At 47.8% G+C, this 24,831-nt stretch overlaps 1 protein-coding gene across 2 annotated transcripts in view; it reads left to right on the top strand.

The window, feature by feature from the left end:
* ppef1 (protein phosphatase, EF-hand calcium binding domain 1) overlaps positions 1-24,831 on the top strand; it is a 107,522-nt gene that overhangs the window by 8,899 nt on the left and 73,792 nt on the right. Inside the window, exons 2-3 of one of the 2 annotated variants that reach the window (XM_078559578.1) lie at positions 6,963-7,167; positions 20,889-20,936. In XM_078559578.1, the coding sequence (XP_078415704.1) occupies positions 7,083-7,167; positions 20,889-20,936 (133 nt within the window). In that variant the 5' untranslated portion in view covers positions 6,963-7,082. The remainder of the gene's footprint in view (positions 1-6,962; positions 7,168-20,888; positions 20,937-24,831) is intronic. The other variant, XM_078559579.1, reaches the window with a different exon arrangement.

The following is a 24,831-nucleotide window of genomic DNA, read 5'->3' as shown; positions in this document are numbered from 1 at the left end:
AATTATTGCATTCCCACACTTCTCCTCCCCTGTGCAGCAGAGCCAACCGCGGTGCAACGAATTTGGCTGTTGCTGCTTTCTCCTGAGAGGCCATTCCCCTCAGCAGTATCTGAAGCGGTATATCTGTTTTGCAGGGTAATAGTCACAGGAGATTCCTGCACTGCCTGCCTAGTCCTCTTGCTCTGCCTGGTGGTCACCCATTCCCTTCTTGCCTGTGGACTCTTAGCCTGCGGCGTGACCACCTCTCTATACGTGCTATTCACGATACTCTCCGCCTTGCGGATGCTCCACAGCACCCCCAGCCGCCTCTCCAGCTCCAAAACCCGGGCTTCCAGGAGCTGCAGCTGGAGACACTTTCCGCACACATGCTGGCCTCAGGCACTGGAAATGTTCCCGGCTTCCCACATGGAGCAGGAGGAGCACACCACAACTTTGAGCTCTCCTGCCATGACTTACCCCTTTAAATTAAATTAAACCTTTTGGAAGATACTTAATATCCAATAATATCAATTACTCTCTGGCCCTTCTTCCCTGCTCCTCATTGTTACAGGATATAGCCCTTACAAAGGATGATCCACAAAATAAGACCTTAAAAAACTATAAACAATAAAAGTAGTAAATATTTACCCGGCTGTACTCATGGTACTCAAAGGATCACCTCATTCCCTCCTCACCGAACTCCCCCAGTCACCCCTGCTCTCCCTACCTCTCTTTAACTCCCGACTCCTTTTGCGCTTCTCTTCCACTCCCGGCTCCTCTTGTGCTCCTATTTCCCAGGATGTTGATATTGGGGGATTCAATGATGGTAATGCCATTGAATGTCAAGGGGCGATAGTTAGATTCCCCCTTGTTGGAGATGGTCATTGCCTGACACTTGTGTGGCACGAATGTTACTTGCCACTTGTTAGCCCAAGCCTGGATATAGTCCAGGTCTTGCTGCATTTGGACATAGACTGCTTCAGTATCTGAGGAGTCATGAATGGTGCTGAGCATTGTGCAATCATCAGCGAACATCCCCACTTCTGACCTTATGATGGAAGGAAGGTAATTGATGAAGCAGCTGAAGATGGTTGGGCCGAGGACACTGTCCTGAGGAACTCCTGCAGTGATGTCCTGGAGCTGAGATGACTGACCTCCAACAAGCACAACCATCTTCCTTTGTGCTAGGTATGGCTCCATCCAGTGGAGAGTTTTCCCCCTGATTCCCATTGACTCCAGTCTTGCTAGGGCTCCTTGATGCCACACTCGGTCAAATGCTACCTTGACATCAAGGGCAGCCATTCTTAACAGCACCGTGAATCAGGAATTAATGCATTTTCTTTCTGAAACTGGTTCCATAATCCATAGGTTCTGTCCTTGATGAAGTTATTTCCAAAGTGATCGCGTTTCTTGAGTTTACAGTCATTGGCCCTGGTTCTCTGGCTCAGTTTATAACATCAAATGCAGGAAGATGAGAAAGATAATTTTAATTTAATTCACAGAAGTGACAGGATCTTTCTGCGATGTTCCTAGGGTTTATTATATTATTCAGTTTGGCCAATGTTAACTCACCACACTGCAGCAAGCAGTTAAAATTGCTGCAGTCTTCCTTTTGAATTAGCTGTGACCCTTACCAGGGGTAGACTGGAGGGGCAGTCATGGATACATGAAATCAGGTGCCGATCAATCATTGAGGAGCTCGATGCCATTTCAATGTAGAAGCCCCATTAAAACACCGTGTGACCGGACTCTCTGGAGCAGTATGTAAAGGGTATAGAAAAGCAAAATACTGCAGATGCTGGAGACCTGAAATAAAAAACAGGAAGTGCAGGAAAAACTCAGCAGGCCTGGCAGCGTCTGTGGAGAGAGAAACAGAGTTAACATTTCGAGTCCGTATGACTCTTCTTCAAAACCTATATTTAAAGGCTGTTGAGCTAAAGGCAGCTGTTTATTACTGTTGTCATGATAGCTTCCAGCTTTGAACTCACTGCTTTCTGATAGTCGCTTGCTCCCTGAGCTCTATCTGCTTGTCTTGGGGGCTGTTGGAGCTGGTTTTGTTTGGATTGCGGAACAGTCAGAGGGGAAGAGGCAATGAATGGGTCTATCAGAAGATGGAGGTGAGGAGGCTGCCCGAAGAGTGTGGACAGACCCAGTCACTGCCTCGGATCTATCTGAAGCGCAGTGCATGCAGCCTCCTGCAAAAGAACTTTAAAAAGTATTTAAAATTGCGAGTCTCTGGGTGGAATTGCCCCCTCCCGCTGTCAGTGGGAATCTTGGTGGGCGGGGGTGGAAGATGTGGCGGGAGTCGGTTGGAATTATGTTCCCCTGACTTTCATGACGGTTAATGACAGGTCGACTTTCCACTGCTGAACGTCGGGAACACACTTTGCATCTCCTGAATGCTCATTACCAGGCCAATAGGCCAGAGTCTTGTGGCCCCGCCAGATCTCCTGCCCCTCCAGCGGGGATTTACACCGTTTAGTTACCCCATTTTACAAACGTGAAGTGCATCCGGCGGGGGAGACTCTCAGGACTTACTGGCCAGTCGATGCTGACAGCAGCGTTGGTGAGGATCGCAGGAAATGGGGGGAGTGGGAGGCACGAAGGGAGGGTGAAGACACGAAGGTGGGGCAGGCGGAAGACATTGGGGGGTGGGGGGCGGTGTGAAAGACGCAAAGGGGGGTTGGTGGAAGGCATGAAGGGGGGGTGGAGTGATGCGGGGGCAGTGTGCAGTCAATGGTAGAGTCCTGGGGGAGAGCTGAGTGGCTGGTGGTAGGAAGGGATGTTACTGTGAGAGGGTAAGTAAGATGTGGTAGGGTGGAAGGGTCAAGGTGTGGGTATGGTGGGTGTATTTCTCATAGGGAGGGTCACTGAGGGGGAGAAGAAAGGTGGCACAGATACCGGGAGTGGGCAGGGTCAGGGTGAGCATGGGCACGGTAATGGGTGTGGGCTCCGAGCGAAGGGGAGGCTGGATGGTGATCATTATAGTTCCAGGGTGATGGGGGGATGTTGGTGGGTGACAGGGGGAGGGTGGAGACAGTTTGAAAAGTGATGCGCGCCATCACGAGAGAAAGGCAGCTCAGCAGCAAGGTCAACGATGAGGTGGGGGGACGGTCTTCTCGGGTGGGTGGAGCTTTAGGTCAGCACAACTGGACAACTAAAGGGACACCTTAATAATCACGGGGAAACAATGAGAGGCATGGTCATTTGAAATCCTCACTGTCCGGTGAAGCCCACACAGCAGCAGCTCTGGTCCAGAGGGTTCTCACTACAACAAGATGCCTGTAGAGCTGCAGTTCACTCTGAGCCATCGGCTCCAGTCAGAGTTAGAGAGGACTGGAGGGACGGAGGGGGACGTCTACAAGGGGCATGCAGGTGAATGACAACCAACTCGCAACTGCAAACCTCAATACTCAGGGGTGGATGGTCATGCCAGACAAGGGCTCATGTGGTTAGTCTTTATACCATAAGAACATAAGAAACAGGAGCAGGAGTAGGCCTTTCAGCCCTTCGAGCCTGCTCCGCCATTCAATGAGATCATGACTGATCTCCTACTTCAACATAATTTTCCTGCACCATCCCCATATCCCCCGATGTTTTTCATATGTAGAAATCTATTGATCTTTTTCTTGAACATACTCAATGACTGAACCTCCAGAGTCCTCTTGGGTAGAGAATTCCAAAGATTCACCACCTTCTGAGTGAAGAAATTCTTCTCATCTCTGTCCTAAATGGCCTGCCCCTTATTCTGAGAGTGTGCCCCCTGGTTCTAGACCCCCTTCAGCCAGGGGAAACGTCCTTCCTGAATTTACCCTGTCGAGCCCGGTAAGAATTTTGTACATTTCAGTGAGATCACCTCTCATTCTTCTAAACTCCAGGCAATAAGGGTCCAGTCTATTTAATCTTTACTCATAGGACAATCCATCCATTGGGACATGGGAACAGGAGAAGGCCATTCAGGCCTATCGAGCATGCTCCGCCATTCAATAGGATCATGGTTGATTGAACACTTCAATGCCTTTTACCCACACTATCCCCATATCCTTTTACGTTATTGTTAATCAGAAATCCATCAATCTCTACCTTAAACATACTCAATGACTGAGCTTCCACGGCCCTCTAGGGTAGAGAGTTCCAAAGATTCACAACCCTCTGAGTAAAGAAATTTCTCCTCATCTCGGTCCTAAGTGGCTTCCCCCTTATTTTGAAGTTGTGTCCCCTGGTTCTAGACTCCCCAACTAGGGGATACTTATCCGTATCTATCCTGTCTCTTCCTTTAGTATTTTTTAGGTTTCAATGAGATCACCTCTCATTCTTCAAAACTCTAGAGAATACAGGCCCAGTTTCCCCAATCTCTTCATAAGACAGTCCCACCATCCCCAGAACAAGTCTGGTGAACCTTCACTACACTCCCTCTATGGCAGTAATATCCTTTCTGAGGTAAGGGGACCAAAACTGCACACAGTACTCCAGGTGCTGTCTAACCAAGATTCCTTACAACTGAAAAAAGACTTCACTATTCCTGTACTCAAATCCTCTTGCAATAAATACTAACATTCCATCAGCCTCCCTACTTGCCTGCTGCACCTGCATGTTAGCTTTCAGTGACTTATGGACAAGCACAAGGCCCAGGTCCCTTTGTACATCTACACTTACCAATCTCTTACCATTTAGGAAATACTCTGCACATCTGTTCCTTCTACCAAAGTGGATAACCCCTCATTTTTCCACCTTATATTCCATCTGCCATGTTTTTGCCCACTCATTGAGTCTCTCCAAATCCTCCTGTCACCTCTTTACATCTTCTTCACAACACATATTCCCGCCTGGCTTTGTATCATCCGAGAGCTTGGAGATATTACATTTGGTCCCCACATCCACATCATTGATATATATTGTGAACAGCTGGGGCCCAAGTACTGATCCTTGCGGTACCCCACTAGTCACAGCCTGGCAACGCGAGACTGACCTGTTTATTCCTACTCTGTTTTCTGCCTGTTAGCCAATTCTAGCATTTTCCCTACTTCTGATGCAAGGCTAGCAGGTCTGTAGTTCCCTGTTTTCTCTCTCCCTCCCTCCTTAAACAGTGGGGTGACATTTGCCACCTTCCAATCTTCAGGAAGCATTCCAGAATCTATAGAATCCCTGTGCGGGCGATGGGGGGGTGTGGAGGGGGGAATGGCGAATGCGGAAGTGCGCTCCTTCATGCATGTGTGCGAAGGAGCACTCCGATCTCCCTGGGACTAAGTGCTGACTCAGGGAGATCGGTTCCCAAAGGGAAAATGTTCTTTTGAAAATTTCATTCACCATCCATGTCCCCTCATGTGACAATGAGTTGGGACATGGACGTAACTTTAAGTAAAAGTGAATGTTAATTTTTTAATTCAGTCATGAAACCTCATCCTGCCCATGGGTGAGGTTTCCTGCTTTTTCAGGTGGCCGCCAGCACTCTGGACCTGCCCACCAACCTTCAGGTTGGATAAGCAGGTCCGCTAATCACTTTAATTGCTTTTTGAATGGCCTCAATAGGCTGTTGCCAGGTCGGCGGGCGCACAGCTGCACCCCCGCCGACCTGAAAATGCAAATGAGGCGGGATGACGTCGGGAGTTCCGACCCCGCCCCCACTCGCCGACGGGAAAATTCTTGCCCAGGAGTTCTGGTGTACATGTAGTAAAATCTTTTCCTATCAATAATGTTCTTTGTTTCTGCCCTACCGAGCAGCCATCTGTTTGACTTCCATATTTGAGGTAACACACACACATCCCCCCGCCCCGCCGCACTCCCCCACCCCCTCCTCCCTGCACTCCCCCCCCCTCCCCCCGCACTCACCCTCCCCACCGCCCCTCACACTCCCCCTCCCCCAGCACTCCCCCTCCCCCCCGCACTCCCCCTCCCCCCCGCACTCCCCCTCCCCCCCGCACTCCCCCTCTCCCTCCCCCACCGCACTCGCCCTCCCCCCGCCCCTCGCACTCCCACTCCCCCTCGCCCCCTCCCCTCGCCCTCCCCTCCCCCCGCCCCCTCCCCCCGCCCCCTCCCCCCGCCCCTCGCCCCGCCCCCCGCCCCTCACACTCCCCCTCCCCCCGCTCCTCTCCCTCCCCCCTGCCCCTCTCCCTCCGCCCAGCCCCTCGCACTCCCCTCCCCCCGCCCCTCGCACTCTCCCTCCCCCCGCCCCTCGCACTCTCCCTCCCCCCGCCCCTCGCACTCCCCCTCCCCTCATACTCCCCCTCGCACTCCCCCTCCCCTCACACTCCCCCTCCCTTCCACCCCTCCCCCGCCCCTCGCACCCCCCTCCCCTCCCCTCGCACTCCCCCTCCCCCTCCCCTCGCACTTCCCCTCCCCTCGCACTCCCCCTCCCCCTGCACTCCCCCTCCCCCACCCCTCGCACTCCCCCTCCCCGCCCCTCGCCCTCCCCCACCCTTCGCCCTCCCCCACTCCTCGCACTTCCCCTCCCCCGCCCCACGCACTCCCCTGCCCCTCGCCCTCCCCGCCCCTCCCCCTCCCCTGCCCCTCCCCCTTCCCTCCCTCCCCACCCCCTCCCCTCCCCTCCCCCCACCCCTCCCCCTCCCCCTGCATCTCCCCCTCCCCCTCCCCCTCCCCCCCACCCTCCCCCTCCCCTCGCCCTCCCCCTCCCCTCGTCCTCCCCCTCCCCTCGCCCTCCCCCTCCCCATTTAGCACCTCAGCCACCATTAAGTCTCCACTTTGATTCCTAATTGGCCCTACAGCATTCCAACGATGCTTTTGCTGTTAATATGTCAATTGCAACCCTTTGGACTCTCTTTTTGGATAGTCGAATGTATAACAAGTGCCTAATATATAAGACAGCAATATGAAACCACAAAGGCTTCCAGTGTAATAATTGATTTGGCTGGGAGGTTGAGGCCTAGATCAGTTTTCAGGTTACATGACTCCCTTGCTTTTCCACAGCAGTCTAATCGCTATACCCTGTCTTGCTCCCTGATATTCCTCTTTTCTCCCTGTTTTAGAATGCTTCTTCTCTCGGTGATTTCTTGCTGATGGTCTCTGGATTGGAAAGATGCTACCGAGGAAAAGCTTCTGAAGGATTATGGTAGGCGCTTGAGAGGGAAGGGGTTTTGGTGCCTGTGATGTTGAGATGGACTGATGAAGCTTCAGCAATGGGTTGTAGCTCGTCAGCTGTGATGGAAAACCAGCCAAGAAGATCTGACAGAGGTGGGTACTGAGGGAATTACTCTGCGCTTTCTAAAGATGGCTGTTTCACCAGCTTCCTTCCGATTAAACAAAAGCGCCGGTGTGGTGGGGGACTTGACCATTCACTGAGAGTACAACTGTTAGAATCTAAGTATGTGCAACCAGGTCCTTTGCTATTGGCTGCTGTAGAACATTTGAGTTCTCAATCACTAGCCTTGCAAGGTCACTTTAGACACATCGCAGACTTTCAAAACATGGGATTGTTCTCCTTGGAACACCAAGGTTAAGATCAGATTTGATAGAAGGGTGCAAAATTATTCAGGGTTTTGATAGAACATGTGCAGGAGTAGGCCATTCAGCCCCTCAAAGCCATTCAATAAAGATCATGGCTGATCTGATTATGACCTCAACCCCACTTTCCTATCTGCACCCCGTATACCTAGACTCTCTGGTCAATCAAAATAGGGTAGATGCTGTCCACTGGTTGGAGTCATATCTCGCACAAAGGAAGATAGTTGTGGTTGTTGGAGGCCAACCATCTCAGTCCCAGGACATCATTGCAGGAGTTCCTCAGGGTAGTGTCCTAGGCCCAACCATCTTCAACTGCTTCATCAATGACCTTCCTTCCATCATAAGGTCAGAAGTGGGGATGTTCGCACAATGTTCAGCACCATTCGCGACTCCTCAGGTTCTGAAGCAGTCCATGTCCAAATGTAGCAAGACCTGGACAATATCCAGGCTTGGGCTGGGAAGCGGCAAGTAACATTTGCGCCACAGAAATGTCAGGCAATGACCATCTCCAACAAGAGAGAATTCAACCATCGTCCCTTGACGTTCAATATCATTACCATCACTGAATCCCTCACTATCAACATACCGGGAGTTATCATTGACCAGGAGCTGAACTGGATTAGCCATATAAATACTGTGGCTACAAGAGCAGGTCAGAGGCTAGGAATCCTGCAGTGAGTAACTCACCTCCTGACTCCCCAAAGCCTGTCCACCATCTACAAGGCACAAGTCAGGAGTGTGATGGAATACTCCCCACTTGCCTGAATGAGTGTAGCTCCAACAACACTCAAGAAGCTTGACACCATCCAGGACAAAGCAGCCCACTTGATTGACACCCCTTTCACAAACATTCACTCCCTCCACCACCAACGCACAATAGCAGCAGTGTGTACCATCTACAAGATGCACTGCAGGAACTTGCCAGGGATCCTTTGGCAGCACCTTCCAAACCCGTGACTGCTATCATCGAGAAGGACAAGGACAGCAGACACATGGGAACACCACCACTTAGAAGTTCCCCTCCAAGTCACTCACCACCCTGACATGGAAATATATCGCTGTTCCTTTACTATTGCTGGGTCAAAATCCTGGAACTCCCTCCTTAACAGCACTGTGGGTGTACCTACACCACATGGACTGCAGCAGTTCAAGGAGGCAGCTCATCACCACCTTCTCAAGGGTAATTAGGGATGAGCAATGAATGCTGGCCCAGTCAGCAACATCAACATCCTGTGATCGAATAGAAAAACAATTATGGGATATTGTTTCACTGGTTGGAGGTCGATAACCAGAAGTGACAGATTTACAGAAATTGGTAAAAATGCTAGCGGAGGCTTGAGGAAAAGAACCTTTAATGCATTGAATAGTTATGACCTGGAATGTTTTGCCTGAAGGAGTGGTGGAAACAAACTCAATAATAACTTTCTAAAGAGAACTGGGTACATAGCAGAGGGGGAATAATTTACAAAGCTATGGGGAGAGAGTCAGAGAGTAAGCCCAATTGGATAGCTCTTTCAAAATCCGGCACAAACATGATGGGCTGAAAGGCCTCCTCCTGTGTTATATGATTTTCTTAAGTCCTATATAAATGCGTATTATTATGTGTTTCATTAACCTGAATTACGCTCATCAATTCAACTTTGTAACATGTTGTATCTGCCACACTATGTGACTGCACAAATACTGAAAAATCAGAAATAATAGTGTCTGGTAGCATTTAAAAAAAATAAAACATGTTCTGAAAAAAACAAAGCAGTCACACTAACTCAGCCCTGAAAAGAATTGAATCCCTTCTGTCGTGTTTGATGATATAAACAGAATTATGTGGGTTCCAAGGGATAAATCGCCTCTCTGCCATGCTGTACTCTCTCTGCCATGGTGATAGAGATGGATTTGCTGCTGTCCAGATGACTACCTGCTGATTGTTATAAAGTGTAACAGATTGACTAGCTTTGCCTTCCAGCATTTCATGTTCTTTTAGCCAAAATATGTACAATAAGTAATGGCAAAATAAAGGAAAGCTTTTTGACAATCTTTACCAGGTCAATACCTGGTAATTGCATATTAATTGCATTCAGATGGTTGGCATTAACTGATTTACTTGTGCTCCTATACACAGGAGCAGGCACTTGTTGGGTTGGGGGGTGGTGTTGTTTGGCCCGACTGTCTGCCCCTCTACCGTGGCTACGTTCGTGGCCATGTGTCCTTGGAGAGAGGGCACATGGTGTCCGCTGGCACCGTTGAGGCCTTCTGTGCTCGGTGGGCACCGCGGGGACTGGGGTGTTTCATTGACCCCTTTGATCACATTTTGGGTTAATGTTTGTAAGTTTCCTTTAAATATTGTCTTTTGTTTTTGCAGTTTCCCTTTAAGGGGCTGCCTTTTAATTTGTCCCCTGGTTTGTTAATTTAGTTTATTTGGTTTAGACTCGAAAAAGTTATATATAGGAGCAGGCAGTTGTTGGACTGGGGGATGGGGAGGGGGTCGGTGGGCCCGACTGTCTGCCCTTTTACTGCGGCTACGTTCGTAGCCAGGTCTCCTTGGAGGGGGAGCACGCGGTGTCCGCTGGCATGCTTGAGGGCTTCTGTGACTGGCGGGCATGACAGGGGATGAGGTGCATCATTGACCCCCCCAAAACCATGTTTTGATTTAACTTGACAAGTTTCCTTTAAGGTTTTTGTCTTTTGTTACAGTGTCCCTTTAAGGAGCTATCCCCTTAATTTGATTCATTAATTTGTCCTTTTCGTTTAGTTGATTATGCTCAAAAGAGTGTATACAGGAGGAGACGGCTGTGGGAGGGGGCCGTCCAGCACGACTGTCTGCCCCTCTTCTGCAACTGTGTTTACAGCCGTGTGTCGCTGGCAAGGGAGAACGCGGTGTCTATCGGTATGCTTGAGGCCTTGTGCAGCCGGTGGGCACCGCGGGGGCTGGAGTGCGTTGTCAGCTCCGGGAACACCATTCTCATTTAATTAGATAAGTTTCTTTTGAATTTTATTTTTGTTACAGTGCCACATTAAAGGGCTGTCAGTTTGGTAATTAGTTTATTTTTGGGTTCTAAAAGAATATATAGGAGCATGAAACTGTAGTGGGGTTTGGGTTTGCTCACCATCTACAAGATGCACTGCGGCAACTCATCAAGGCTCCTCAGACAGCCCCTTCCAAACCCATGACCACTACCATCTAGAAGGACAAGGGCAGCAGATAGATGGGAACACCACCACCTGGAAGTTCCCCTCCAAGCCACTCACCATCCTGACTTGGAAATATATCACCCGTTCCTTCACTGTCGCTGGGTCAATATCCTGGAACTCCTTCCCTAGCAGCACTGTGGGTGTACCTACACCACATGGACTGCAACGGTTCAAGAAGACAGCTCACTACCCATCTTCTTAAGGGCAATTGGGAATGGACAATAAATGCTGGCCCAGCCAGTGACACCCTCATCCAGTGAAAGAATTAAAAAAATGTAAAAGTTCCTAAGTAGGTAAAAACTCGGCTCTAGCCCAATCCTTCACTATCCAGTTATTATAAATGTTATCAAGGGTGTGGGTTTGTCTTTCTGTAGGGAACTGTAAGAGCAGAATAACAGCTAATGGGATAAAAGCAAAATACTGCAGATACTGGAAATCTGAAATAAAAAACAGAAGATGCTGGAAAAACTCAGCAGGTCTGGCAGCATCATGAAGAGAGAAAAAGAGTTAATGTTTTGAGTCCATATGACTTCTTCAGAGCTAAAGAGAAGTAGAAATGTGATGGATTTTATACTGTCTAAGAGGAGTTGGGACAGGTGGAGCAAGATAGAAAGTCAGGGACAGGTAGGAGCTCGGAAGATGTTATGGATGCAAGACAAAGGGAGTGTTAATAGTAGTGTTAAAGACTAAAGAAGGTGCTAATAGTGGAATAAAGGCAAGATAGGTTGTCTTATGAGGAAAGGTTGGACAGACTGGGCTTGTTTCCACTAAAGTTTAGAAGAGTGAGGGGTGACTTGATTGAAGAATATAAGATCCTGAATGGTATTGACAAGGCGGATGTGAAAAGGATGTTTCCTCTTGTGGGTGAGCCCAGAACTAGGGGAGCACTGTTTTAAAATTAGGGGTCATCCTTGTAGGACAGAGATCAGGAGAAATTTTTTCTCTCTGGGGGTTGTGCAATTTTGGAACTCTCTGCCTGTGAAGGCAGTGAAGGTGGAGCCACTGAATATCAAAGGTTATCGGGGAATGTGGAACTCAAAACACAAACAGATCAGCCATGACCTTATTAAATGGCAGAGCAGGTTCGACAAGCCAAAGGGCCTACTCCTCCTATTTCAAATATTAATAGCAGAACAAGTGCTCTATGAAAGCAAAACATAAGAACAAGTGACAGATGGCCCACTGGGGTGGCTGGGGGAAAATAAGAAAAATAAATAAATTTTAAAAAAATTTGGATTAAGAAAGATAGAGGAGAGAGTTCATGATCTGAAGTTGTTGAACTCAATGTTAAGTCCGGAAGGCAGTAAAGTGCCTAATCGGAAGATGAGGTGCTGTTCCTCCAGTTTGCATTGGGCTAATGGAATTATGTATCTGTCACCAAATTGGCAAGTTTACTGATATTCTAGCAGATTCAGCATTAGACTGAAAGCGTGTGTTCTTCCTTCCTTTGAGAAATGAGCTCTGTGTTGTAGATGTATTTATGTTTCTGCTGGTTATAGAAGATAAAGATATTATTTGAGAAAATAAAGGGGAAACTAGTTAGGAGGAATAAAGACAGAGAATACTGGAATTAGACAACAGCTCTGGCAGTATCTGTGGAGAGAGAAGCAGAGTTAACGTTTCAGGTTGATGACCTTTCCTCAGGATGGGGAAAAGTTAAAGATGGGATAGGGGACTAGAACTCAGAACACAGTCTGAAAATAAGGGAATTCCCATTTAAGGTGGAAATGAGGAGAATATTTTTTCTCACGGGGTCATGAGTCTGTGGAATGCTCTTCCCCGGGAGAGCAGTGGAGGCTGGGTCATTGAATATTTTTAAAACTAATTTAAAATGATTCTTGGCTGACAAGGGAGTCAAAGGGGATAGGGGGTAAACAGGGAAGTGGAGTTAAGGCCATAATCTTATCAAATAACAGAGCAGGTTTGAGGGGCCGAATGGTCTACACCTGCTCCTCATTCATATGCTTGTATGCAGGTTTTAAATAGGTACTGAGGGTGGAAAAGAGGGAAAGAGCAAATAAAAGGAAAAGTTGAGTATTGCTGAAAAAAGTGACATGTCGAAGCTTTTCATGTTGCACTCACTAGGACACTGTAAGAATACCAATATAAGGGGAAAACAACAATTTATACTGTATGTGAAGAGAGTGCTGATTGGTAGAGGTGTTGGCATGGAGAATGCACCAGTGATGGTGACTGACAGTTAACTGTCAAGCATTGTTTGAAATTTAAACCAAGCAACTTGACCCTGATTGGTTAAGGCTTTGCTCTGAGGAATGAGTCAGCGAATGGCTGTCACTTATTTGGGTTTAGCTGAAACAGGCTCAATGTGTGTACATGTTCTTTCTGTCTGTAAAGAACAGGGCCCTGTGTATTAATATATGTAGCTTCCAGTACATGCAAATGTGCCACACAGAGCCCGACAGACAATCTTAAATTGGTCGTCAGCGTAATTCTTAGCACATTGAGGATTATTTAGCAAATGTTGTCCAATTGCGGAATCACATCTAATGTTGGACACTGTGTTTTGCATTTTGCAAGCACGGGCTGGTTGGGTACGGTCTGTACCTTGCCCATTGTGAACAGCGACTGGGACATGCTGTTTGATATGATCTGCCAGTCTTTGGAACGTGTGGCCTACATACCGAGCATCAAACAGCATGTCCCAGCTTCTCCATGAAGACCTATGTCTGTGAAGACTGGGAGATAATCCCATGCTGGTGGCATTAAAGGTCACCACTGCCTTAAACTTCTTTGCCAGTGTCTCCTTCCAGGGGTCCACTGGGGACCTGTGAGAGGCATCTCCCAGTCAGCAACACACAAGTGCATACGGGAGGTGACAGCTGCCCTATTCAGGAGACTACATGATTTAGTAAAATTCTGTTTGGATCCTAAGAGCCAGGCAGCCAGAGCATTGGATCTTGCAGCAATCACAGGATTCCCACAAGTGCAAGGGGACATTGACTACACCCATGTGGCACTGAGAGCGAAACCAGGCAGCTACATTCATTAACAGGAAAGGTTTCCACTGACTGAATGTTCAGCTGGTGTGTGATCACACCAAACAGCTCCTTTAAGTTTGTGCTCCCCAGGGACTCTCACGATGTCTTCATTCTCAACTATTCACAAGTGCTTGACCCACCTCGTCGATTATAGGGCTGGCCCATTGGAGACAAGGAATACATACCCCAGAAGACTTGGCTGATGGCCCCAGCTGGGAATCTGCAAAGCGCTGCCAAGGAGAGGTATAATGCTGCCCACGCCTCAACAAGGGTCACCATTGAGCAGATAACAGGCCTGCTGTAAATGCGGTTCTGCTGTTCGGACCGCAGATGGCCATTCAGTTTTCCCCACAGAGGCTGTCCAGGGTCATTGTGGTATACTGTGCCCTGCATAACCTCACTCAACAAAGGGGGATGTCTTTGCAGAGAGAGAGATGGAGAGCCAGAATGTCTCCTCTGACGATGAAGAAAGCGATGGTGATGATGAGGGCCAGGATGTTGCAGACGGATGGCAGTAGGCATGGCAATGGTGTGATGCAGCAAACAGGCCTGTGACAATCTAATCGCTGACAGATTCAAGGCTGAGTGAGATACCAGTACGTTGCTTTTATCCTGTTTTTAATCTTCTGCTGGCTGGGAGGCTGGGCTCCCTGTTTGGGGCGGACGTTTGAGTTTACATTCATTGACCTTGCTTTCTGGTGACTGAAATAAATTTTACTATTTCATGTTAGCTCTGCTGGCATTGTGAGCCTTTGCAAGTGCCAATCTGTATTGAAACACATCCCACTTGCGCCAAATGCGCGCATCAGTGCCTGCATGACATTGCTTACTCCTGCGACCTTAAGCACCCGGAAGGATAAGTAATTCTGCCCCTTGGCTCCAGGAAGCCCATATGCATGCTCCATTCATTATGACCAGTCCCCAGGCAAGGTGCCCCCAATTTGTTAACTTACTGACTGGGACCCCAATTCTGTTATGCCCCCAGGTGACGAGGAATGAGCTGACTCCCCTTCTTTATTCAACCCCCCGGGTTGGTCACAACAAGGTTAATTTAAAAGGGATCCCTTTCCCTGGTTGATACCTATTCCCAGTCCAAATGTATTTTTTTTAGAAGGAACCAATTTAACCAGGCTTCCTTGAGTCAAAGAAAGAGTAAGTTTATTAGTTACTAAAAACCTGAGAAAAACAATAAAAACGTAATGCACATGCACACTGATCAGAAATGAGAAGTTAAGAGTCCCAATAAAAGTTTTAAAAAAGACATACAAATCAGTCTTTGGCTTGTCCATGAGTTGTAGATGGCGAAATGTTGCTGCCGTTAAGTTGGGTGATTCCGGTAGAGCTGACTTGTCACACACACATGTAGCACACTAGGGGGAGGTGGTGGTATAATGGTATTGTCACTGGACTGACAATCCAGAGACCCAGGGTAATGCTCTGGGGGACCCGGATTGGAATCCCACCATGGCAGATGGTGGAATTTGAATTCCATAAAAAATTTTTAAAAATCTGGAGTTAAAAGTCTAATGATGGCCATGAAACCACTGTTGATTGTTGTAAAAACCCACTTAGTTCCACCACAGCGATGTGGGTGACTCTTACAATGCTGTCTGAACAAGGGCAATTAGGGATGTGTAATAAATGCTGGCTTAGCCAGTAACGCTCACATCTCATAACTGAATAAAAAAACCCACTGCTCTGCATTAACCCATTTTTCTTAAGTATCCTTGTAAGGGGAAAAAAATTATGTCTTGCGCCCAGAGTCTGTTTTCTTTGATCTCCGACCATTTTACCCATTCTGCGATATGAATCAATAGGAGGTGGGTTTTATAAGGCTGGTGTGATGCAGTAATCAGCCTTTTGTCTCTGTGACCACGGGAGATTAAAGTTCAGTCTTTTGCATCTTTCCTATCTCCCTTACAAGTACATCTGCTTGAAGAAGGCCATGACATCTTTTCAGCTGTGACATTCTATGTTCTCTCGGGACAGGTCTGTCGGTATAATCCACATAGGAATTTTCCAGAACTTTACATTATCAGCCATCTTTCGTTCAGTGTCCTTGCTTGTATTTCTTTAAAAATGCACACGTCTTCTTTAAAAAGTTCAATGTGCCTGTAAGTAATTTGTGGCTGTAATCAGCTTTCCCTGACACACTGAAGGCCACATGCAGTCTTACTTGGACAGGGATGAACTCATGTCACCCTGACACCTGCTCCCAATGGGGACAGAGAACTTGGTCAGGCCGGATCCAGGGGCATAAGATCATAGAGAAGCAGGAGTAGGCCATTCAGCCCCTCAATCTTGCTCCACTATTCACCTAGAACAGGGCTGATCTTCTAACTCATTACTGATTTCCCTCGCTATCCCCATATCCCGTAACATTGTTATTATGGAGAAAACATTATCTATTAGTTGAGCATAGATAATGACTACCTCCAGCTGGGGGTGGGGCTGGAGTTGGGGCTGAGAGTGGAGCTGGAGGTGGGGATGAGGATGGGGCTGGAGATGGAGCCAGGAGTGGGGCTGGGGGACGTTATGAAGCTGGAAGAGGAGCTGGGGATGTGGTTGGGGCTGGGGGTGGATCTGTGGGTGGGGCGTGGGGCTCGGGCTGGGGGCTTGAGTGGAGCTGGGGGTGGGGCTGGTGATGGAGCTGTCTCCTTTTCCTTGCCTTGGGCTGGCTGCTTGTTGCTGGAGTGGAGAAAAGAAGGAATTTGGTAATAGTTGTGCACACTCCCTTCTCAGTGTCTCACTCATTAGTCCGGCAACAGCAGACTGGAGGCATCCTCACTGCACTGCTGGGCCGTGATTTAATGCTGGTTGGCCAATTAACGGACAGCCAGTGTGAAACGTGTGCTGAAAAGCTCAGTGCTGCTGGGGTGGGGGTGGGAGGAGAGTGGGCAATGATGTCACCGCGGGTGTGGGTGAGCGCTGCACGAAAGCTCCCTGAAGGCAGACAGCTGCCTCGGGGAGCTGCAGACCTGCCAATAATGAAATAAAGCTCCAAAAAGCTGCAAAAAATGTCCATGGATCAAAATCAAGCACCTGAAAGCATATCTCATAAAAATGCTGTCCACGGATGTTTCACCATTTTATTTCCTAATGGAAATTATTCCCGCCCTTGGATGAAGCTTCATGAAAAATGTAAGGCTGCCTGGCCAATTCACCACTCCGCCCGTAAGGTTGGACGGGCCATGAAAAATCGCAGACAATTGCACCATGAACGGGTTTAATAACCTGCTCAATTGTCAGCGGGCACGCTTCTGACTGCCATGTGTGCACCGGGTGAAATATCGTGCGAGTGCGTGATGATGTCGGGGCGCTTGCCCGGTGCCATCTCGCGCGATTTTACGTCCGATAGGGTCGGGCACGCGCCCACCCATGGGACGTAAAATTCTGCCCTTAGACTGCCTGATGCCCTTATGAGCGTCAGTTTGCAGTGAGTAGACGGAGTCACCTACCCTGGCGGAGCGCAGCAGGTGATTCATCTTCTTCCTCCACTGGAGCAAAGTTTGTTTGTTTGTGGCCCCATTGGCACTGGCCTGGGCTGCTACCTCTGCCCAGGCTGCCTTGGTGAGATGGGAGGGCCTCCTGATGCCATTGCTGGGAAGCAGCACCTCCTGCCTTTCCTGAACTGCAGTGCCAGAGACCCTGCAGCGAGGCATTGCTGAACCATGGAGCCACTCATCGGGTGGCATCGTTCCAGATTTGCAGTAAGTGCAGTAAGTGGGCAGGAAAAAGAATGTTCTACCCGTGGGCAGCGATGATGACTTTTCTCGCCGTATCATCCCACACCCGCCTCATTAATCATGCATTCCCGGGAAACGGAGCGTTTGATGGCGGGCGGCCTCCAATTTGCCTGTCATGCTGTCTCCTCGCCGCTTCGTCACCTGGGCACCAAACTTAAAGTGCAGCCGTGCGCACACCTCTCAGTGCTTCCAACCCAGGACTGCTGCTCAAAATACATGGCCCTGAAAGGCAAGAAGGCTGCAGCCCCCTGATTCATTGACACATCCATTCTTGACACTGTAGGAGCCCATCACAATGTCCTCTACCCTCACCCAGGCTGCAGGAAGCCCATCAGTGTCACCATTCTGGCTTGGGAGGCGGTGACAGTGATGGTCCATGCCAAAGCTGTACAGGAGAGGTTCACCATCCAACGCAGAAAGAGGATGAATGATCTCATCCTGCCACCAGGGTAAGGCAACCATCTCATCTCTCTAAACTCACACACTCACAAACCCATCACACATTCCCTGGCATTTCACTCACTGCCAGCCCAAGGGACATCACCACTCACTCTCTCACACACACACACCCTCACATGTCCATCTGGCCTCATCTCCTCTGGAGACACTCTCCTCAGCCCTCACTATCTTGAGGCCACTTGCACAGATCAACATGTGCCCCCCCCACACACACCCTGGGATACCCCCACTTCCCCAGTATAGCCCTTGCCCTGCAGCATTTTGCCTGAGGCCATTTCTCCCCCTTCCCCGAACAAGCCCTAGCCCTGCAGCTACTGAAAATCCACCCCCACCTTACAGCTGGTCTGGTAGGTAGAGACCTGCCCCTGAGCTCCTCTAAAGTGATGTGGTGCTGTCTGTGAAGCCTGGCGCTGATGACCACGAGTGTTTTCCGAAGCAAGATAGGCAAACAAACCTCGAAGTCCCGAGTGAAGTGCAGCTCGCCAGATGCATGTCGCTTATGTTCAGTTGTAAAACATGTCAGCGTGTTTTCCCGCCAACGTGCTCGGATGATTCAGCGTGGGGGGTGGTGGAGGATTCTGGCGAGCTGGGTTTATGATGAGATGCAGATGTATTACAATGAAGTTCCCGATGTCCGACAGCAGGAAACCCGGCCCACCACTGACGGGCGGAGTGGACGTTTACAAACTGGTTTCACGACATTGAGAAATCGATTTTTGACCTTCTCGCCATTGTGTCCACTCACGCTGCCAAACACGCCCAACACCAATGGGCATGGACAATTCCATCCATTGTCTGCTCTGAGACTTATCTGGGGTGGTGGGTTGTGGGGGAGAGGGATTGAAAGGTTTGGCCGCGGTCTTGGCATGCATTCAGAGACCCAGATTGATGCCAATGGCCTGTAGTGAGTGAACAGCCCTTTCAATATGGCGCCCGGATGTTTGAATCAGTGAGGTAAATGTGGGGATGTTGACTTCCTGCCCGCCCTGCCCTGCCACAAGATTTGCCGGGCTCCTCGCGCATGCATATCTAATGAGCTGACAACAGCGAGATCGTGTGTAGCCAGCTGTCCTGTCTCCGAGCAGAAATCACTCTCATTTCCGCTCCCACCTCCCAACTTATAGTCCAGAACAAGAAATTCTGCCCAGAGTCATCACCAACAATATCCGTCTGAGAAAATGGGGCAGAGAATACGGTGTGAAAATGTTAAATTCAGTGTTGAATCTGGAAGGCTGTAAAGAGCCTAACCAAATGTTGAGGTGCTGTGTCCCAAGCTTACACTGAGCTCCACTGGAACGGTACAGCAGGTCGAGGACAGCGAGGTCAGAGTGGGAGTGCTTTTTTTAATTCGTTCATGGGATGTGGGTGTCACTGGCTAGGCTAGCATTTATTTTCCATCCCTAATTGTTGAGAGGGCAATAAAGAGTCAACCAGATTGCTGTGGGTCTGGAGTCACAAGTAAGCCAGGTAAAGAAAGCAGAGTTCCTCCCCTAAAGGACATTAGGAAACTAAGGGCTGAATTTTGCCGTTGGCAAGCAGGGGGCAGGGCCTGCTCGCTGACACGCAAAATGATGCGGGATGACGACAGGGGGAACCCCCGACATCATCCCGCACCATTTAAATCTTCAGGAAGGCGGGGGCACAGCGAAATCAGCTGTGCACCCGCCGACCTGTCAATGGCCAATTGAGGCAATTGACAGGATCATTAAAACAATTAAAGGACCTGCCTGTCCAACCTTAAGATTTGGCGGGCAGGCCAGGAGCCCCGGCGGGCTTCTGAAAAAGCATGAAACCTCATCCACCGGTGGGATGAGGTTTCATGTAGGGTTTAAAAAAGTGTAATACAGTTTTTGTGAAATTTATTAACATGTCCCATCTTGTGTGACATTGTCACATGAGGAGGACATGTTAAGGATTTTTTTTTTCTCTATTTTTAATGTTTGTACAACTTTCAGCTATCTCCCTGAGGCTGCACTTAGCCTCAGCGAGATGTGCTCTCTTTCGTGCGCATGTGTGAAAGAGTGCATTCTCGCATTTGGGGAATCCCCCACCCCGCACAGGGAACGCATAGCGCTTCCCGCCGGACCTCACGCTTGGCGGGCCTTAATTGGTCCGCCCACTTAAAATGGCGGCGGGGCCCACCCGGTAGATGAAAATTGCGCCCCAAGTGGGTTTTTATGACAATCCTCAATGGTTTTGTGGTGATCATCAGACTTTTAATTCCAGATTTTTATTGAATTCAAATTCCACCATCTGCCCCAGAGCATTACCCTGGGTCTCTGGATTACTAGTCCAGTGACAATACCACTATGCCATCGCCTCCTGGAAATAAAATGACAGGCAACCATCCAATTTGCGCTTGACCTGCCCAATGTGGTGGAGACTGTGTTGAGAGCAAATTGAAAGGAGTGTAGAGTAAATCGCTGTTTGCCCTGGGAGGAGAGTTTGGGGCCTTGAGCAGTGAGGAGAGAGGGGGCAAAAGGGCAGGTGCTGCACCTCCTGCGATTGCATGGGAAGAGGAATGGGTCTGTTGGAGATGATTGAGGGTGTTGCAGAGGGGCTGAAAGAGGAGGGGGAGGGGGAGGGGAGGGTGTGGTTGCTGGTGGCATCAGGCCGGAGGTGGTGGAAATGGCGGAAATAAGAACTAAAAAAAGCTGGAAAAGCTCAGCAGGTCAGGCAGCATCTGTGCCGAGAGAAACAGAGGTAACATTACAGGCTGATGACCTGGCGAGAGGTCTGTCTCTCTCTCTCCACGGACTCTGCCAGACCTACTGAGTTCTTCCAGCTGTTGCTGTTTTTATTTCAGATTTCCAGCCTCTGCAGTATTTTGCTTGTGTGAGATGGGGCAAGGCTTGTCTGGAGTATAAAACTGGCATAGCCCCATTGGACTGATGGTCTTTCTGCAGTGTAAAATTCTGTGTAATTCTCAATAAAACCTCTTTTAACTTTACCTCTGCTCTTCTCTCCTTGGTACAGTGCAGTGTGTTACAGGTTAGCTCTCTTCCTCCTCCTGTTTACTGGGATCTGACTATATAGACTTACAATTTCTTTTGTCCAGTTACTTCCCGTCCAGATGAGGTGGCAAAGATTCCATCTCCTTTTGCAGGTAAGCATTTGTCCATTGCGTCATTTTGTGAATGGTTTATTCTTATAGCAATATTTTACCCTTTATCTCCATCCTAACAGTGTCTGCACTCCAGATTGCAATTTGTTGTCTGAAGGACTGAGAGGTGAGTTTTAGGGGGCATCTTAAAAGAAGAGAGAGAGAGATAGAGAAATTTAAGGAGGAAACTCCAGAGTTCAGGGCCTAGGCAGCTGAGGGCCTGGCCACCAATCATGGAGCAAATGAAATTGAGGATAGACAAGAGGCCTGAATTAGAGGAGTGCAGATATCTCGAGGGTTGTGTAGTTGGAGGAACTACAGATCTGGGGAGGGGCGAGGCCATGAGGGATTCGAAAACGTAGATGAGAATTTTAAAATTGAGGTGGTTGTTGGACTGGGAGCCAGTGTAAGTCAGTGAGCACAGAGGGTGATAAGAGATGAGGACTTCCTGCGAGTTAATGTCCAGGAAGCAGAGCTCTCAATGAGCTCCAAAACTACCAGTCTTTAAGCATACACTGGAACAGCCTGTTGTAACACTATCTTTAATTTACCCTCTTTCTTATGGGGAAGTATTGCCCTCCCCGCTGTAAGGTAACATGCTGGCATTTTGGCAGCCTTTACGCTGTGTGTATGTGAGTCAGTGGAAGTCATCGTAGTCCCAGAGGACCATAGGCTGCTCTCTCATTAGAGAGAGATGTCTGACTGGTGGTGAGTTTAACCTGTGCAGCCAAGTCAGTTAGCCTGACGAATAAGAGTTAATGGGAGGGTTTAAGTGTAGCTGCTCTGAGAAAAATGCAATAGTTTATAGATAAGGCTTACTGAAGTTCAAAATGAATGCTGTCTCCTTCTCAATAACCACTAAATCCCATGTTCTACAAACATCTCATGTTTGCCCTTTAACAGCAGTTAGTGTGTTAAAGGTGTTCCTGTATTGTACAATGTTTTTCATTAAGTGTTTGAATTTTTAAAATATCTCTGACACATATCTCATCTTATGAATTAAGCGATGAGTGGTCTCTGGTGTGGGTCTGCCAGATACTCACTCATTGTAAACAACAGTAAGCAGGGAATTCAGGGTTAATTTATTCACTATATTTACATATATAATGAGGCAATGTAGAAAAAAAACCGCAACTCATTTCCACATTCTGACACTGCTAAAAGGCACTGTGAAAATTTGATGTTTATTCTGTTTTTAAGCAAAAACAATAGGCCAATCCCATTAGTGGGTGAGGGTGCTGTGTGTCATTATGGCACAGAAGGAGGCCATTTGACCCATCGTGTCCATGCCAGCTATCTGTAGAGCAATCCAGTCAGTCCCACTCCCCCATTCGAGCCCCATTGCCCTGCAATTTTATTTCCCTCAAGTGTCCATCCCTTTGAAATCATTGATCATTTCTGCTTCCACTGCCCTTGTGGATAGAGAGTTCCAGGTCATTACCACTCGCTGTGTAAAAAGTAAACTTCTTCCTCACATAACCCCCTGTATCTCTTGATCAAATCTTCAATGTGTCTTCAGTCCTTGTATCATCAGCCAATAGCCTTTCTTTGTCTACCTTATCTAAACCTGTCATAACCTTGTACACCTCGATCAAACCTCCCCTCAATCTCCTTTGCTTCAAGGAGAAAAACCCCGGCTTCTCCAACCCAACCTTGTAACTAATATCTCCTCATCACTGGAACCATTCTGGTAAATCTCCAGTGGACCCTCTTGAGGACCCTCATATCCTCCCCAACCTGTGGTAACCAGTAATGGACACAACACTCCAGTTGTCACTTGGTAGTTCAGAACGTGAGTATTGCTGAAAAAAGAGACACGCTATTGAAGCTTTTTGTCTTGCACTCTCAGGGCAGATGCAAGAATACCAAATTTTAAAGGAACAACAATTTATGCTGCAGACAAAAGGCTGATGATTGGTTAGCAAATGGACTCTGGTTGAGGCGTTGCCATGGAGAATGCACCAGGGAACTATTGCCACCCCGACGCTTTTGTTTAATTCAAAAAGGTGCAGGGCTAAAAGAACACCCATTTACCATCGCTCGCTGAGATCTGCCCCTAAACCAAGCTGACACTGACCCTCCAAATTCCACAAGCCTCAATTTTATTAACCAGCTTTTTAGGTGATGTTTTTGTCAAACACTTTCTTAAAATCTATATAGACAAAATCCACCATTTCACTGCAGCATTCACTTACAAGGCAAGTTGAAGGTCGAACTAGACAAAATGGAGAAAGACGGAATGATTAGAAGAGTACAAGAGCGCACAGACTGCTGCTCGATGATCACACGTGTCATAGAGAAGGATGGATCATGAGAGTGTGACTTGATCCATGACATTTAAACACAAATTTGAAGCATTGTCCTTACAAAATACCCACATTAGAAGAGTTAAACCTGAGATTTGCAGGTGCAAAGTTCTTCTGGATGCTTGATGTCAAGCATGGCTACTGGTCTCTTGTGGAGAGGGCCCAAGAGCTTACCAATTTCATACTCCGTTCAGATGATACTGTTTTCAATGACTTCCTTTCGAGCTGTCACTTAGCCAGGATCTCTTTCACGCTCACATGGACTGCATTACATGCATTGTACCAGGATGCACCTGCATCACTGATGATGTTGCTATTGTGGGAAGAAAAAAGCAAAAACATGACACACTTCCCTTCTAGTGATGGCATGCTGCTGCCCCTTAAAGGCATATTACAACAGTCACACCCCTCACCAACGATACAGTATCACCACCAGCAGAGGCACAACACACGGGAAAAGATGCATATGGCAGCATACACTACCAATCCATGGCACACTGCTTTGCAACTACAAACTGTTGTGCCACTTGTTATGACCGATGTAGTTGGTGAAGCGGAGTTATTTAAAATATCCCAGAATGAAATTTTAAACATGGCTACAAATTACTACTATCATAACTTTTAACAAATTCCCAAACTAATCTCCATTAAGGCAACAGCAACCCATAGGCTTAACCAAACACCAGGCAAAACATTTTCACCTTACGAATTCAAAATGAGGTTCTTTTCACTCTGGAGCCAGTTGGAGGCTTACAGCTGCCTTTTGATCTTACATTGCCTCTGTTCTGTACACCCGAAAACTGCTGAAGTGAAACCTACCACCACTGATTGAATTCAAATTCTCATTGTCTCACCAGCCTCTCTGAACTTAACCTTTTAACAATGAAACCCCTTTCATAGTACCAGTTTTATCAGTAATATAAACGTATTGCTCGGTAGCTGCTAGAAAGGCATCAAGTTTTCACCCACTTCTTGAATGCTCTATTCAAAAAATGCAAATGCACTCTATCTCTCTGTTTACATCTCAAACTAGTACATATCAAAGCACCCAGACTAGCTGGCTTTAATCTAATTAAGACAGACTAAATCTCTATTTTAAAAGAAAAATATTTTCCAAAATATTATTTACATTAATAGCTTCATGACACCCCCCTCCTTATCAGAAAATGAACCATCATAATGCTAAAAGATGGCTTCATTTTAATAAACCATCTCACACTATCTCCTACACTCATTATACTATTACATTACCAGTTGCATGCATCAACATAACATATACAAGTCCTTGGTATCAACAAAAATCACTCAAGTTGTGTCCAGGTTTTTTTTTAAATGTCCCAATTTCCTTTAAGCTTCAAACTCTTGATAATGCACCTGCGAACAGATTTTCTCTTCCAGCAATACGTATAATACGTAGGTTAAATGGTTGCAACAATGGACTCCATCTGAAAAGTCTTGCACTTTTGTCATGAAATTTGTTCAAAAACTTCAAAGGATTATGATCTGTTTAAACAATTGTTTCTGATGAATTGTTTGCAACATAAATTTCAAAATGCTGCAATGCTAACACCAAACTTAAAGTCTCTTTTTTG

This window comes from Cetorhinus maximus, chromosome 16 (genome assembly GCF_964194155.1).
Source record: "Cetorhinus maximus chromosome 16, sCetMax3.hap1.1, whole genome shotgun sequence".
NCBI lineage: Eukaryota > Metazoa > Chordata > Chondrichthyes > Lamniformes > Cetorhinidae > Cetorhinus > Cetorhinus maximus.
The sequence above is the reverse complement of the archived record's forward strand: the minus strand, read 5'-3'. Positions and strand labels throughout refer to the sequence as shown.